The sequence below is a fragment of the Podarcis pityusensis genome, assembly GCF_964106645.2.
Source record: "Podarcis pityusensis genome assembly, chromosome: 2".
Taxonomy (NCBI): Eukaryota; Metazoa; Chordata; class Lepidosauria; order Squamata; family Lacertidae; genus Podarcis; species Podarcis pityusensis.
In genome coordinates this window covers 83,079,498-83,094,708 of record NC_138029.1, presented here as the reverse complement: position 1 = coordinate 83,094,708, position 15,211 = coordinate 83,079,498, and the positions used below count along the sequence as shown (strand labels likewise).

General features: G+C 42.3%; 1 protein-coding gene and 1 long non-coding RNA gene across 3 annotated transcripts in view; one reads left to right on the top strand and one right to left on the bottom strand.

The window, feature by feature from the left end:
• Window positions 1–327: 327 nt before the first annotated feature.
• Window positions 328–15,211, bottom strand: part of CACNA2D3 (calcium voltage-gated channel auxiliary subunit alpha2delta 3) — a 479,869-nt gene continuing 464,985 nt past the window's right edge. For both annotated transcript variants that reach the window (XM_080996726.1, XM_080996727.1), the window contains 3 exons: window positions 2,219–2,331; window positions 1,364–1,446; window positions 328–774 (listed from right to left, as the gene is read on the bottom strand). In XM_080996726.1, coding sequence (XP_080852852.1) covers window positions 682–774; window positions 1,364–1,446; window positions 2,219–2,331 — 289 coding nt within the window. In that variant the 3' untranslated portion in view covers window positions 328–681. The remainder of the gene's footprint in view (window positions 775–1,363; window positions 1,447–2,218; window positions 2,332–15,211) is intronic.
• On the top strand, window positions 9,486–13,974 carry LOC308472209. The gene is made up of 2 exons (XR_013983352.1): window positions 9,486–9,625; window positions 12,843–13,974. It is a non-coding gene; the product is annotated as an uncharacterized lncRNA (long non-coding RNA).

The following is a 15,211-nucleotide window of genomic DNA, read 5'->3' as shown; positions in this document are numbered from 1 at the left end:
AATCAGACACACTGTCAAATTAAAAATGGGCAAACATTCACTAGTCTGATTTAGAATTAAGAAAAAAAGAAAGAAATCAGCATTAACTGGGTGTGTGTGTGTGTGTGTGTGTGCGTGCGTGTGTGTGCAAAGGTTAGTCTATTTCCCCCAGTCAGTCCTGAATCAGGCTGAAAGGAGTCTTCACACATTCAGGGTTATCAGTAAGCTTATAGGTTCACTGTGTCTCCCTGTTTTCACCCGTGTAAAATGTTTTGGAGGTGTAAAATGCATTCTTTTGCACAGGGGCTTGCTTCATGGCTAGGTTTAAATCAAACACCTGCTAGAAAATTGTGATTTTAATATACTTTATTTAAAAAGTACACAGTTTGAAACCGTTTTCCATGGAACAAAGCAGAAAATAATGACCATCTGTTTCTATCTACTGAAGTCCTGTTCTTGATGAATTGTGACTATTGTATGGCAAATCCATCTTTGCATGATGCACCAAAAAAAGATAAATCTCTCTCTCTCTCTCTCTCTCTTTTTTACATAATTTGGAGAGTTTATATCATCCCACCATTTAAAATCATGAAATGCTGATGTTTTGACTATAGTTTCATGTCTTCTAAGTTGCACCTTTTCTCAGTTCACAGTTTATCCATGTATTGTTTAGCATGCCAAGTGATTGCTTCTCAGTCAGTGTCACCTTGAGAAAACGGCCAGAAGCAGAGGAAGCGCAAGAAGAGCAGGCCTAGCACTCAGGCCGAAAACACCACCACATTCTCTGGCATTCTCCTGAAAAACAAACCCACAGTAAGTGAAGCGGGAGAAAAGCAGAGTGTTACAATCGTTCAAGCCAATATTTACCAACACACACATTTTAATAACACATTATTAACATTCTAAGCTAAATGGAATGTGACCCTTACAGCTTTCCTTAACCCTTTTTAATGTTAGAAACCATGAGTGTAGATCTGTCCACAGGCAAAGACAGGAAGCACACGGTCCCCTCTTCGCTCACCAAATGACTGATCTGGTAACGGGGAGGAAGCAATATGAATATGAAGCAATATGAATAACCACCAAGGCATTAGGCTCTGCACACCCCAGCACACTCTCTCTTTTCTTTTTGGACCCCTGCCACCAAAATCATTGGATGGGGTGAGAAAAATTTGCTTGGGGAGCCAGATCAGGCCCTTAAATGGGGGCTTAACCACCCCTGTTTAAGAAAGAAATATGGGAAAGTCCTTCTTGTGTATACCGAGTCTGCGATAACGATGAAGCACCCTAGCAGAAAACAAAGGCAGTGGGAGATGCAGAAAAGGAACAAATACATTTCCGCTCATTCTTAAGACACCTTTTCAATGTAAACCAAAACACATACCTCAGGATGAAATCCATGGCAAGACTCTGGACGTCTTCTAATCTTGTGGGATTTTAAGCGTTCACATTTTAGGGATTCATTATGTTCTCAGAAGTTAAGGATATGCCTTAAAAATCAGGATTTATCAAGCTCAAAGAAACTCCCAAACCCCTCTAGTCCAATGCCTGTCACAAAACAGGAGCATCTACTTGCAGTACCACCTCCCCACAGGTGCCAACTCCCTGGGGCCCCGGGTGCCCAGGCACCCACATATTTCAGTGCCAGGGCCATGCATGTGGCATGGCACCCATGGCCCTGGGTACCCACAGTCGCGGGGCCAGGCTGGCACTTCTGTTTGGTGCAGAGGTGTGTCCTGAAATCCACAAAGCAAAAACCAGATAAGTTAAACCAACTGGACTATCAAATTTGCCACCCTTCCCAGTACCCTACTGTTAAAATAATTATCTAATCTAGCATGCTATCAAATGAAACCTCATCACTTCTGCTACACAGAAAATATAAAATAAATCATCAAATAAAGGTATAGTTTTATCATCTCTCGCATTTACTTTTTTTGCATTCTGGACTTGCTTGTCTTACCAAGAGCATCACTGAGGCAAGTGCTGACCAAGAGCACTGGCCACAGCTCCAAGCTTGCCACTGCTGCAGAGAGACTATGGCTGTGGCAAACCTGCTATTGTTGAATTCACAAGTGCTCAAGATTTGGCTTTCTTGGTGATGGAATTGCATTTGTGGGGTGGGGCAGGGAGGTTATATGCAGTCAATTAGCAAACCAATTTACTTTGGACACTTTACTAAAAAGTTCATATCTGCATTGCTTGTCTGAGGTCGTGCCTGCGTCAAGTAAAAGGATATACCTTATTTCTATTGGTTCCATGGTAATTGGCAAAACAGACTCGCAGTCACATTCATTACTTACTACCACCATGAAGAGATTGCTGTTTTGAATTTGCTGGATAACGAAGGACCTGTGAAAATAGAGTCAATTCAAATATCAGCCAAAGAAACACAGAGGAAACAATCCTGCATATGTATGTTTACTCAGAAGTAAGACCTACTGTGTTCAAAAATGCTTACTACCAGTTGTGTGTACACAGAATTCCAGCCTTGATTTCTAAGGTACTGTCAGGGAACTGACATCGGAGCTAGAGGCGGAGGGAAGGCTCTCAAATGATGCTGGAGAAGGGCCCAGCAGGGAGAGAGGCAGCTCCGCAGATGGGGAAGCAATTCAGCGCAACACCAGGAATAAAGAGGGGCAGATGGGGGAATCGGCGAGAGGGCTCCCAGACTCTTCACCGGACACCAGCGGGGAGAGCACGGGTCCTCCGCTACCCACGCCCTCCCTGCACAGAAGACTTCCGTGCAGGGAGAGTAGGAGGAGACTGGGTGTCAAACAACTTTTATGTTGGAAACGGTTTAAGAAACGCCCACTGACGGATTCTGCTAGCGACTGAGGCAGCCACAAAGTGAAGGGCTGTCCAGACTGAAAGGTTTAACAAAGCAACAAAGCCAGGAGAGGCGGCAACTTACGCACGAGCAACCCATACTCTTTACAGGTACCAATAAAGATTAAGGCATTCTTCACTACTGGAAGCTCAGTGGCAGAGAATCTGCTTTGCCTGCAAAAGGTCACAGGTTCAATCCCTGGCATCTCCAGGTAAATTGTCCCCTGTCTGCAACTCTGGACAGCCTTTGGCAGTCAGTGTAAATAATACTGAGGTACACGGAATGTGTCACTTATGACCATTATTAACAGAAGATAGCAGAAAATATTTTTTAAAAAAAGTCAGATCAGAAGAATTTTTATTTGCAGCAGCCACTAGCCATGGCAATAAAATAAAATAAAATGTACTGAAGATAGAGGTAAAAACTTAACTATACAAAATACATTTTGGAGGTTTACATGAATAATCAAATAACAGATCTTATTCTAATTGCCCCTGCTAAAATTGTTGCAGTTTTTGCTATCACCTGATTATCTTGATCTGCTAGAAGAAAGGACACAGTAGCAATGGTTGAGTGACCCAGCATGGACAGTATAAAGACTGAAAGCCAGAAGCACATGGGCCACTGACTCAATACTGCCATCTCCCCATGGACATAACTGTTTTTCCAGCTGAATTTTTTGAAATCGACCCTCAAGTACAGCCGATGGTAGTGGCGCCCGCCCTGTGGAACGCCTTCCCATCAGATGTCAAGGAAATAAACAACTATCTGACTTATAGAAGACATCTGAAGGCAGCCCTGTTTAGGGAAGTTTTTAATGTTTGGTGTTCTATTGTGCTTTTAATTCTGTGGGGAGCCACCCAGAGTGGCTGGGGGAACACAGCCAGATGGGCAGGGTGTGTGTGTGTGTGTGTGTGTGTGTGTGTGTAATATTCAATCTTGCATATGTGAAAGCGCATCTGTATTCTGGAATTGTTAAATTTTGCAAATATTGCAAATAGGGTGCCAATGTGTCAAAATGGAAAATAATCATACCATGGACAAAATTTCCTAATCGCGGCCAAATTATTCTGTCACTCAATATCATATAGGCATGGTCAAATTAAATTATTTGTTTTACTGAAGCAAAGTGTTAATAACTGTTGTGATAAACAGAAAAGTAAACTTTTGGTTGACAATTTTAGTCCAAGTGCTCTTATGACTATCTTGCGATACTAAAGGTAGTAGACCAGTGGGGTTTAAATTTAGCCAAAACCAGTAATTAAATGTCCTACACCAAATCTGCAATTCAACAGAGGAGAGATTTGCCTCCAAGTGCAATGAAGCATTTAGAACATAGGATGAAACAGAAAAGAATTGCCTTAGGAACTTAGACTGAACAGCTTCTGTAGATCCAAGGTGAGCGCCTGTCCAAATTTGAGCCCCATATAATAACACTGCTAGGGTTTTAGCTTTAAACACTTCAAGTGCTGATGGTATGTGCTTGTCACCTTTTGTACAAAAAGAGCTGTCAGAATTTTGGCTATTTGAGATGCTTTTTCCTTTGCATATTTCTGATGTGCTCCCCCTGACCCTAATGACTGAAAAATAAGGCTGAGGTATTTAAAGACCCGTTCGATCAACTGATTATCCATATACCATCTATGGGCCCTATAGTTTCTTGATAACACAATGACTTTAGTTTTCTTGTATTTCACAGCCAGCTGTTCTCTTTGGGAGTATCCTGAGAATGCCTCCACCAATCTTTTTAGGCCCACTTTTGTTTGAGATAGAAGTACCGCATCATCTGTGTATAATAATATAGAGATGGCTTTTGTGGCCAATTTAGGGGCGTAATACTTCGGGGATGTTAAACTTTGGATAATATCATTTATATATAAATTAAACAGTGTGGGAGCTAGGATACAACCTTGCTTAACTTCCTTTGTGGCTGGTACGGATCTTGTGAGTTGCCCATTTGTAGAGCAACGCACTTTCAACACAGTGTTTTTATATAGACATTTAATCAAGAACAATAATCTTTTATCTATACTTGAAGAGTTGAATTTATCGCACAGTCTTACTCGAGAGATTGAATCTAATGCAACTTTTAAAAATGTAAGTCAACAAAGTATTTTAAATTAATCCATAGATAACAGTATGGGGGGGGGAGGGGAGAGAAATTAAGCATTGAAAGAACTGCTCATGCATGATGTAGAAATACCAGGAGCTTAGAAATTACATATGATTTCAAAAGGCTCCTATAAAAGTCTATCCTTGCCCTGTCAAGAGAGGCGCATCCCAGTGTTCTCCTATCTCCCCACAGTAGTAACTGTGGTTAACCTCTATGCTAATCTTTACATCAGTTCAGTATAACATGCTGTGACATGTATTGCCACCAAATCCAGAATAGATGTTTTCAGTTTGGTGGTCTGGCAGGGAATGTCTGAAGTTAAGTGAGGACTTGACCATGTGTAGATGTGGACAAAAGCATATTTCCACTCAGATGTCTCTACTTAAAATACATATTGTCTTACTAAGAAAATGCTCTGCTTTTTCCAAAAATCACAGAAGATGGGGGGAGGGGGGCAGACGTGAAAGGGAGGACGGCGTCTTTGAACCAATTCTGGGAATGAAACAACTGGGAAGTCTGCAATTAAAGTATCGTCAACAGAAAGATTAAATGCTCCTTGGTATTCTTCAAACCTACGGAACCTCCATTAAAGTTACACTTACCCCTATCTGTAGTATGAGAGCTTTGTGATGATAAACACAATGTGCATTTTACAGTATCTCTCTCACACACAGGGTTTGAACTTTCTACAGAAACCTCCAAGCAGCTGGACCATGTAGGGAGGCTGACATCACTGCAGCGGAGCATCTGTGGCTTTGTGTGTGGGAGAGAAGGGGCCAATAAAAAGGAAAAAAGAGGAAAATTCTTTCACAGAAAATAGCAGCTACATTTTTATATACGGTGCTATCTCAGAAAGTTATAAATATATCGGGTCTCGAGGGGAATAAAATGCAATTCCCGTTTATCCATTTCAAGAACTGAAACAACCCAAATCCTACATGTTGTGCAATATTATATAGGGATTGTATGTGTAAAATTAGCTTAGGAGAAGCCTGAAAGGAGATACTCTGTAGTGTTGACACAATTGCTGTTTGCCTTGAATCGCTCATGGAATTTTTTTTTTAAAGAGGGTTTGGTGTGGGGAGGGCTGCCATGTTGAGGTCTGACTACAGTACGGTATTGTGCAGACTGCCCCACGCATGGAAATGCTGCCAGAGGACATTCAAAGCATGGGAGGAAATGTAACATGACAGACACTGGTGGGCTGACAGTCTCACATCGTGCATGCCGAGGATGTACTGTAGTAGCTTTTGTGCTAGAAAACATTAAAGCCTTCCCTAGAGCTTCACCTACCTCACGGAGCCAGCATAAAAAAGAACCAGCCTTTAAGGTGGCAGTTAAGTGTGCATTATTAGATGTTAAAGGGGAAGGATTTCTGGCAATTGTAGCAAAGAACCCACTTTCAGCAAGTTCTTGGTTTTCAAAGAGAGCTCACAAATATTTGAATCGGAACCTATGTGTGTAAGTTTTAACTGCAGGCGAAAACACCACAAAAACCAGCAGGAACACGGGGCACCTTGCTACTAAACATCTTGCCAGATCATGTATTTCCCCAGCCAGATACCCAACAGCCAAAGAATTAATGGCTACTTCCCTATTTGGAACAATACAGCAATTAATGCAAAGACCCACATGAACGCCTCCCCCCCCCCCTAATCCACCAGGAACTGATTGAGGTAACACATTCAAGTACTGACTCCTCTGATTCACAGCAAGTTTCAATTCAGCTGACAACACACTATGAAGAAGAAACCATCCCAGAGAGAGCCAAAGAAACCAGTCCAGCTTCAAGGTACATTTAGAAACAGATAATAAGCATCGTCATCACAAAAACAACATCTCACCTCTTCCGACCTCTCGTATGTCTCACTAAAATAAATCTTCCCATACTGCTATTCAAGCTTCAAACATTATACCTCTGGAGATCAGATAACCTTCACTGGCTCCAGCTGACCCCAGTTAGCACTCCATGGACTAGAATGGATCGGATTTCTAGAACTGGGCTGGCAGGTCATTAGCATCAGAGCTGAACCATTTTCAAGTCCTTTCAGGGCTACCCCATCCTACTATGACAAAGCTCTCTGTGTACAATAAATAGACCACACACAAACCACGTGCTGTCTGTAGAAACTGCAGGTAAAACTTTTTGGATTTCCTCAAGTCGCTCTTATCACAAAGTTTTCATGTGTGCATAATTTAACAAAGTATTGGCTGCGTCCCCGTTCCCAGAGCCTAATCTCGACACAAAGCTGCAATGGTGAATTTGTATAAACGCCCAGGCAGTTCCACGCTGGGTCATAAGCAAAGGATTAGGTTGTCACTGTCAGATGAGGATGAAAGACGTGGCTGGAGTAGTGCTCTGTCTGTAATCTCTGATGTGCAATTCATCAGAGGAATTTATGCTGCCTTTCTGCTCGGTAGAACAGCAGGTCACATTATTCACAAATATGCAATGGGTTTCCCATTCAGTAGATTGACTTCAAACAGTTATGATGCCTGGGAAAAAATTACTGAGATATGCCACATGGTATGTTTTCTGATGCAATTCAGGCAAGTTCTCAAATGCATGTTTTTACTATAACGGGTGAAACCCACGGACTGGAACTGGGAGTTCTAGCTTCACATCTGGACATGACTGGACTCCTCAATGACAACACTCATGGCTACCAAGGCTGGGTCCTTAAAAGGGCGCTTGTAGAGTCCAGAGCCATGTGAAATGAAATAGTTTTTTCTAGTGTGGCTTTCTGCATCACTGTACCATTGTGGTGGAATTGTAGTAGTAGCAGCTAGTTGGTTATTACCCAAATGTCTCCAAGTGACTTACAACACACACATCATTAGTGCAAGCTCTGAAGCCTGCCAGATGGAATGATCCTCTCTTCTCCTCCCCATGGCACTGCTGTGGGGGTTATTCTAACACCCTTAGCCAATTTTGGGAGTGTGGGAAGGGCACAGGGGGAAGAGAGGGGGAAAGCCCCATTGCTTGTGCTGACAGGGCACATTAAGTGAATCCCACCCATTATGCCACATAAAAACAAAGTGAAACAACTCCCACAACAGTCATAGCGAGCTTAGCAGCACACTAATAACAAAACAACATCGCCTTTGTCTATCAAAAGTCTGGGTGGGGAGGAGCTGGCACCAAAACAAAGGCACTGAATGGGCCAGGCAGACCTCACAGGGGAAAGCATTCCACATAACATGAGCCACCACTGAAAAGGCCCTTGTCACTACCCTCCGAGACTGCCTCAGAGGTGGAACTTGGAGACAGGCCTCAGTAGAAGAGCTAAGAGGCATTCCAGAAGGTCCGGAGCCACAAACAGCTTCAAAGGTCAAAACCAGCACTTTAAATTGGGCTAGTAAAGTTGTAATAGAATTGGGGTTATACAATTGCTTAACTTTAACCTGTTGACCGTCAGGCAGCTGCATTCTGCATTAATTAAAGGCCTCTAAATCATTTTCAAAGGCAGCCCCATGTACAGTGCTTCACAAGAGTCCAGTCCATTCATTAGGTTACCAGAAGATAGATTACTGTAGCCAAGTCAACCCTGTCCAGATAGTGCCTAAGCTGATGGAAGGCACTCTGAGCCATCAAGCTGCACCTGATAAAATTCTGCTTTCTATGCAGCACTTAAAGGTATATGAGCCTTCTTATGGCTTGTAAATTACACTCAGTGCATGAGTAGTGCCTTCTCACTGTGCCCTCGTAACACCACTCCTTAGGCGAGAAAGCAGAGGCAAAGGGGAAGAGAAACATAGGCCACAATCATTCTTCTTAATGCCCTACCTGCATAGTGGTTTTGGCTAACACCTGGAAGGTGCTCTGAGCAATCTACAGATGCCTACAAAGAAACCTACTATTAAGGGAAAGGGATTGGAGAAGTGATGGCGCCTGGTGGTCTCCCAAAGCCATAACTGTTGTTCAAGCTGGTTTAAAAAGAAAAATGCATTTTTGTGGCTGCAGCATGAACTAAATTAGACTAAAACTAGATTGTGGGGAAACCAGTCTTTTCAAATCATTTAGAAAGGTTTATACTTATGGCCTACCCTCAATTCTTTGATTTTTAGGGCAGGTAAAGTTATTTTTTAATCTTTTGTTTCCATTTTCAGGTGGAAGCGAAGATGAGACAGTGGCACCCAAATCTACTGACGGTAAACTGTAATTTGAACCTAAGGCAAGCAACCTAACTATGGATTACATTGGCTCTATGCAGTCAACAAATACAGTTGCAACTTTGGTGAAGCTTGTAAAAATACAGGAGAAAAATGAAAAGCAGAAGGGATCTCACTGCAATGGCTGCAAAGGAACTTTTTTATATATAAAAAAACACACACACACAAAAACAAAACAAAATCCTGCATTAAAAAGTGCTCTGCTTTCAAAGGATTCTTCGAATCTTGGATTTTAAGGTACCCTCAGGATTTCAAGGGAGAGTGTGTTCTGAATCACCTGCTGAGCTAAGGTGACATTTATGTCACTAGCGATATGGGAGCTGCAGCTCAGGGGAAGATAAAGGTTTCTTTTATTGAGCTCAACAACTGGTCTAAAAATCAAATGAAGGTCTAATGTTGAATATTTATGGTGAATGTTTCATGTTTAAACAAGAGAGCTCTTTTGAAGTGAAGTGACGTAAATCAAGAATTTGAGCCATTGCCTTTTACAACACTGTCGTCGTCAGCATCATCACCAACTGCCATTTGAGGTAAGGTAATGCCACAATAGATAGCAGCAGCATGCGAGGAACCTTTTCTTTTGAAGCCATAATTCAAGACCCTTCTTAATTATCTCCACTTGTTTGAGACTACTGCTGAATTTAAACCAAAGTATTTCCTGTGCAGAAAACTTCCTGAAAAGAAAAAAAGGCCTCAAAGACTTCAATTTTCTTCATAAAAAGCAATGTGGAAGGAAGGGGGAGATAAATCACTCAAAAGAAAGAAAAAACAAATACTAGATTGCTAGCAGCCTATACATTAGCACAAGGGTATGTTCAGGAACCTAATCTTCCCTCTCCCAGTGAAGAACCACCCCAAGAGGCCACTGATTTTGGTGGTAGAGGTGGCAAAAAGAAAACAAATTTAAAGTTTAGGGAAAGTTTATGTTTGATGTTTTATTGTGTTTTTAATATTCTCTTGGGAGCCGCCCAGAGTGCCTGGGGAAACCCAACCAGATGGGCAGTGTATTAATAATAATAATAATAATAATAATAATAATAATAATAATTTAGACACATTGCTGGGGCATATGGAGCCCAGCACCCTGATCAGGAGGCAAAGCCTCCCCTTGCTGGTCCTCAGACTGATCATTTGATGTGCAGAGAGGTGATGAGGGAGGGCATAAAGAGAACCATTTTTTTAAAGCATCAAAAAACAAACAAACAAAAAAAACCACTGGTCAATAACTGGTTTTGCTGAAAAGTTTATTTTGGAAATAGTTGAATAGCTGTACATTTTGATAAGTTATGCCCTTGGTCATGTGACCCTTTTCTGATTGGGCAATCCCCCTTTTTTGGACACACATACCCACAGACCACAAATGCTGCCTTTATATTTAGAAGTGAACTTGTGCAGGTGCCTTTTACTATGGCAGGCTGAGGGAGATGGAGGGCCTTTGGACTGCAGAGAGCCAAAGGAGGGGTATGCAGTACCCGAAGAACAAGCCTTGACAAAGGAGAGGCACCAGAGCCAAGCTAGGCTGCCCAGAGGGAAAGAGAGGGCCTCTGAGTCTTGACACTCATGGCGCCACTGCTTCTGCAGCACAAGCAAGGGAAGAAACCTTCTCGCACGCGCCATGACAAGGTCGTATTTGAGAAAGACCCTTCTCAGCAGTAACAGTCACTCCTGCCACAGCTAAAGACAGCAAAGCAAGGCCTTCCCTGCTCTTGCAAAGCACCAGAACCCCCCATCATATCCAGGGATCAGCAAACTTTTTCAGCAGGGGGCCGGTCTACTGTCCCTGAGACTTTGTGGGGGGCCAGACTATATTTTGTGGGGGGAAATGAACGAATTCCTATGCCCCACAAATAACCCAAAGATGCATTTTAAATAAAAGCACACATTCTACTCATGTAAACACACAAGGCAGACCCCACAAATAACCTAGGGATGCATTTTAAATAAAAGGACACATTCTACTCGTGTAAAACATGCTGATTCCTGGACCATCCGCGTCAGAAGGTGAATGGGCTGGATCTGGCCCCCGGGCCTTAGTTTGCCTACCCATGATATGTACCCTTTAGGCCAGGATGACATATCACACTGGAAATACAGCACAATCAAGCAACAGCAGTCAGAAAACATTTTAGGTTTATGATTATCAATAAGCCAGGCATTATGACCAAACAGGTGTGAATGTGTGAAGGGCCTGTTTATTTCAGGGACACCTGAAGGCTTCCTGCTATGTATGCCAAGTCAGTTACACAGATTTCTGGATTGTGACTTCAGTTGGAAAAAATGGCAGGGGCATCAAGAATCTAACTTCAATCCCGATTAAACAATTTAAACCTGCAAAATCAACAATGAAGCTCCCCGCCCCCCCCCCCCAGGACACGAGTTCATTTTCAGAGGATCAGGATCCAAAGAACCAGTCAGCCAATATCACGAACCCAAGGGATATGTGTGTTTCAAAATGTGTGCGATCACACTGCTGTGGGGGCAGGAAGGCCTAGTTTGCTATTAAAAAAAACAAAAGCCCGATAGGGACTGTAGGCCTTGTGGGTAGCCAAAAGAAGGCTTCTAGATGGCCACAGTGGCTGAGAAACTGCAGGGCTCATTGACTTCCTTAGGTGCTATAGGTGCTGGGCACCTGTTAAAACAAAGGCCTTTTCCTACGGGGGCCAAGATAGGCAGCTAACTTTCAGGCATTCTATTTTAGCTTGCATTCTTTAGTGGTTACTATGGGATCTCATTTCATAGCTGTCACATTTTGATTTTTCCTATTGTTGGTTTAAGTTTAAAAAAGAAAACACACACGCACACACACACACACACACACATCAGGATGTCGTAAATGGAAAATGATGTACAGCCTATACTCAAATATCTGTTACTCACATAATTGTCAGTTGCATAAACCAAACCCTAATGGAGTGGAACAAACTTCAACTGTTCAACATGCAGATATCTGTTGTTCTGGTTTCCAAGTCCTGTAATGTGTTTTCCAGGCTGCTGGCTATACTTCTAACTCACATTTCTCTCATATCCATTTTTTAAAAAGAAAAGAAACCATGAATGAGTGTAACATCTATATTGCCGTCATAAATTAGGCTGCTCAGGTTTTTGAACAGTAGATGAAATAGAGAATGGAACATTTTGGGACAATTTAAAATAATAATATGTATTCCAGTAGCTATGGCTCAGTGAACCTTAGATTTAGATACATGAAAAGATAAATCTTTAGGTCAGACTTTGTCTGAAGCATTTGTGCATCTAGGTCCATTCAGTCATCCCCGCCATGTGCAAGTTGTGTGAACTATGTTTGGCCCTGCTTCTGAAGTCCACCCTGCTCGCAGCACATCCAATGAAACATCTGCAATGTATGCTGTAGATGCATAGGTATTCTATTGGATTGGGCACCCTATGTGATTGGGTTTCCTGACTGTGCAGTGTGCCAACAAGCGTAAGCTATACGTGGTGTGCCACTGAACACATGGATGTGAGAAGGCAGGCCACCAAGGCGTGGCAATGTAAGGGTGCAGCCACTGAGTGCAGTTCCATGTCATTCTTCCCTGCAGAGCCTACACATAGAGAGAACAACTGAACACACCCCCTCCAGTGATATGGGACCCACTGTTTCTCTTGAAAAATGATTGCTAAACTGTCTGAAGTTTTATACTATAGTGTGCAGAGAGCAGGACTGAAGCATTCCAGATTATAACAGGAATTGCTCCTATAAGATCCCACACTTTGCCTTTCCTTTTCCAGGATAATACAGGAAAGCAGATCTTCACATGCATCTCTCCAATGCAGCGCCTAAAGGAGGATGACTGGAGATGGGAAAGTTTGCAGAGTAGGAGAGGTTCTTTGCCGTTGTGCAAATGCTCAGCCTCTGACCCAAAATAACTGGTGATCAGAAACATCTCCTGCTGCACTCTCCCCCTCCCCTTCAACAGCAGCAGCAGCAGCCACAGCAGCAGCAGCAACAAACGACATGGGCTGAATGTTTTCCATGTGCTCTACTGACAGGGGCTCAAGGTTTGTGTGGGAAGCCCCCACCCCCCAAAATATGTTCATGGTCAAAGAGTAATAAGCTTGCTTCTATACCGCCCTTCAGTTCTAAATAACACATGGATGGTGGGGAAAGAACCCTGGACTCAGGGAATTAGTTTTAATCTCCCTGTATAATTTAGTGTAACAACTCCTATTCTACGCTGGAAATAAGAGTTATCATTTGTTTATTATTCATTAAATTTATATCCCTTAATCTTTCAAACTGAATCTCCTGTTTCAGCAGCAGTAATGCTTCAATAGGATTGTTGTATTGTGTATTTTAATGGTGGATGTTTATATTTTAATGTTTCTGAAACTGGTGTTTTACTTTGTAAACCGCTTAAAAGCCTATCTGGGCATTAAGCAGTATGTAAATAACAGTAGCAGCAGCAGCAGCAGCAGCAGCAACAGCAACAACAATAGCCCACCCATCTTCTCCAAAGGGTGCCTAAGGCAACTAACAACATAAAATCCAGTCAACCACATCCAATAATTAAAATGGAAGTTATAAAACCTATAGTACAAAAATATACCTAACCACTTGCAAAGGCCTGGAGGAACAAGAATGCTACCTCATCCTCCCTGATCTCCCCAGGAGGGAGTTCGGGGAATGGGGTGCCACAACTAAGAAAGCTTCCTCTTGCATTCACAATCTCCTTGACCATCCACAATGGTGTTTCTATGAGCAGGGCCTCTGTCTCTGTCATAAACTACAGGAAAGGCACTTCTTCAAGTAAGTTGGAACACTAATAAAACAGCAGAACAAAACAGTGAATAAATTTTATTTTCCACAGCCACATTAATATATTGTTTGGTGCTGTGTATGCAATAAAAACATTTCCTCTGACTTGTGAACCACTTTTGAGTTTTTCCCAGTGCTGAAGGTATATTCTATGATTACTTAAACCTCACATTCTCTGACATGCGGCACCAAGATCACTGCAGATGGCAGAGAATGCCGCATTCTTGCTTTTCATCAATCAAACATTGCTAATCAACTGCAAAGATTTATTATTCACTAAAACAAATCCTTACCTAAATAAGGGCTGATTCACAGGAATATCTAACTTTTTAAAGTTGGCTGAAATGTATTTCTATTCCAGTTTTAATCAATTTTCTTAACACAAACAATTCCTCCCATATATTTCTAGTGACTTAGCTGAAAATATTATGACAATAAAAGTCTCCTTGTGTTTAAAATGATCCCCTCCCTATGTAAACTATAATCATTAGGTTTAACTTTTTCTGTGGTATGTTACAAATGGAAAGTCATTCCTTGGACTTTTCAGCAATGCCTTGTTATTAGTATTTTACAAGAAGAAATATAGTCAGTCCCAGATTGTGGATGGGGGAAGAAAAGGTCTAGTCATGGGTGAGCTCCCCTCTGCTAGCTTCAGAAAGCATTCAGTTTTTCCAAGCTTTTTCATAATCTCCTTGGAAAAACTTTGGGTCTTTCCAAGCCATTTCTGCGAAAGCTCGGAAAAACCAAACATGGAAAATTGTCTCCAGTACTCCCTGCCACCCTTTCAGTCAAAGAGGACCTTGTGAAGACTTGGGGGGACTGGTTGTGGGAAGGGCTCCCTGTAGCCCAGAGAAGCCATCCAGGTTTCTTCTTCACTGGGCCAGATGTTACTGAGCATGCTCTAGGTCAGCACAGCCATTTCCTGTGATTTGTAGTTTCTCAGGCTTCCTGATTCATAATAGTTTACCCTGGCCCAGAGTAGAATCATAGAATCATAGAGTTGGAAGAGACCACAAGGGCCATCGAGTCCAACCCCCTGCCAAGCAGGAAACACCATCAGAGCACTCCTGACATATGGTTGTCAAGCCTCTGCTTAAAGACCTCCAAAGAAGGAGACTCCACCACACTCCTTGGCAGCAAATTCCACTGTCGAACAGCTCGTACTGTCAGGAAGTTCTTCCTAATGTTTAGGTGGAATCTTCTTTCTTGTAGTTTGGATCCATTGCTCCATGTCCGCTTCTCTGAAGCAGCAGAAAACAACCTTTCTCCCTCCTCTATGTGACATCCTTTTATATATTTGAACATGGCTATCATATCACCCCTTAACCTCCTCTTCTCCAGG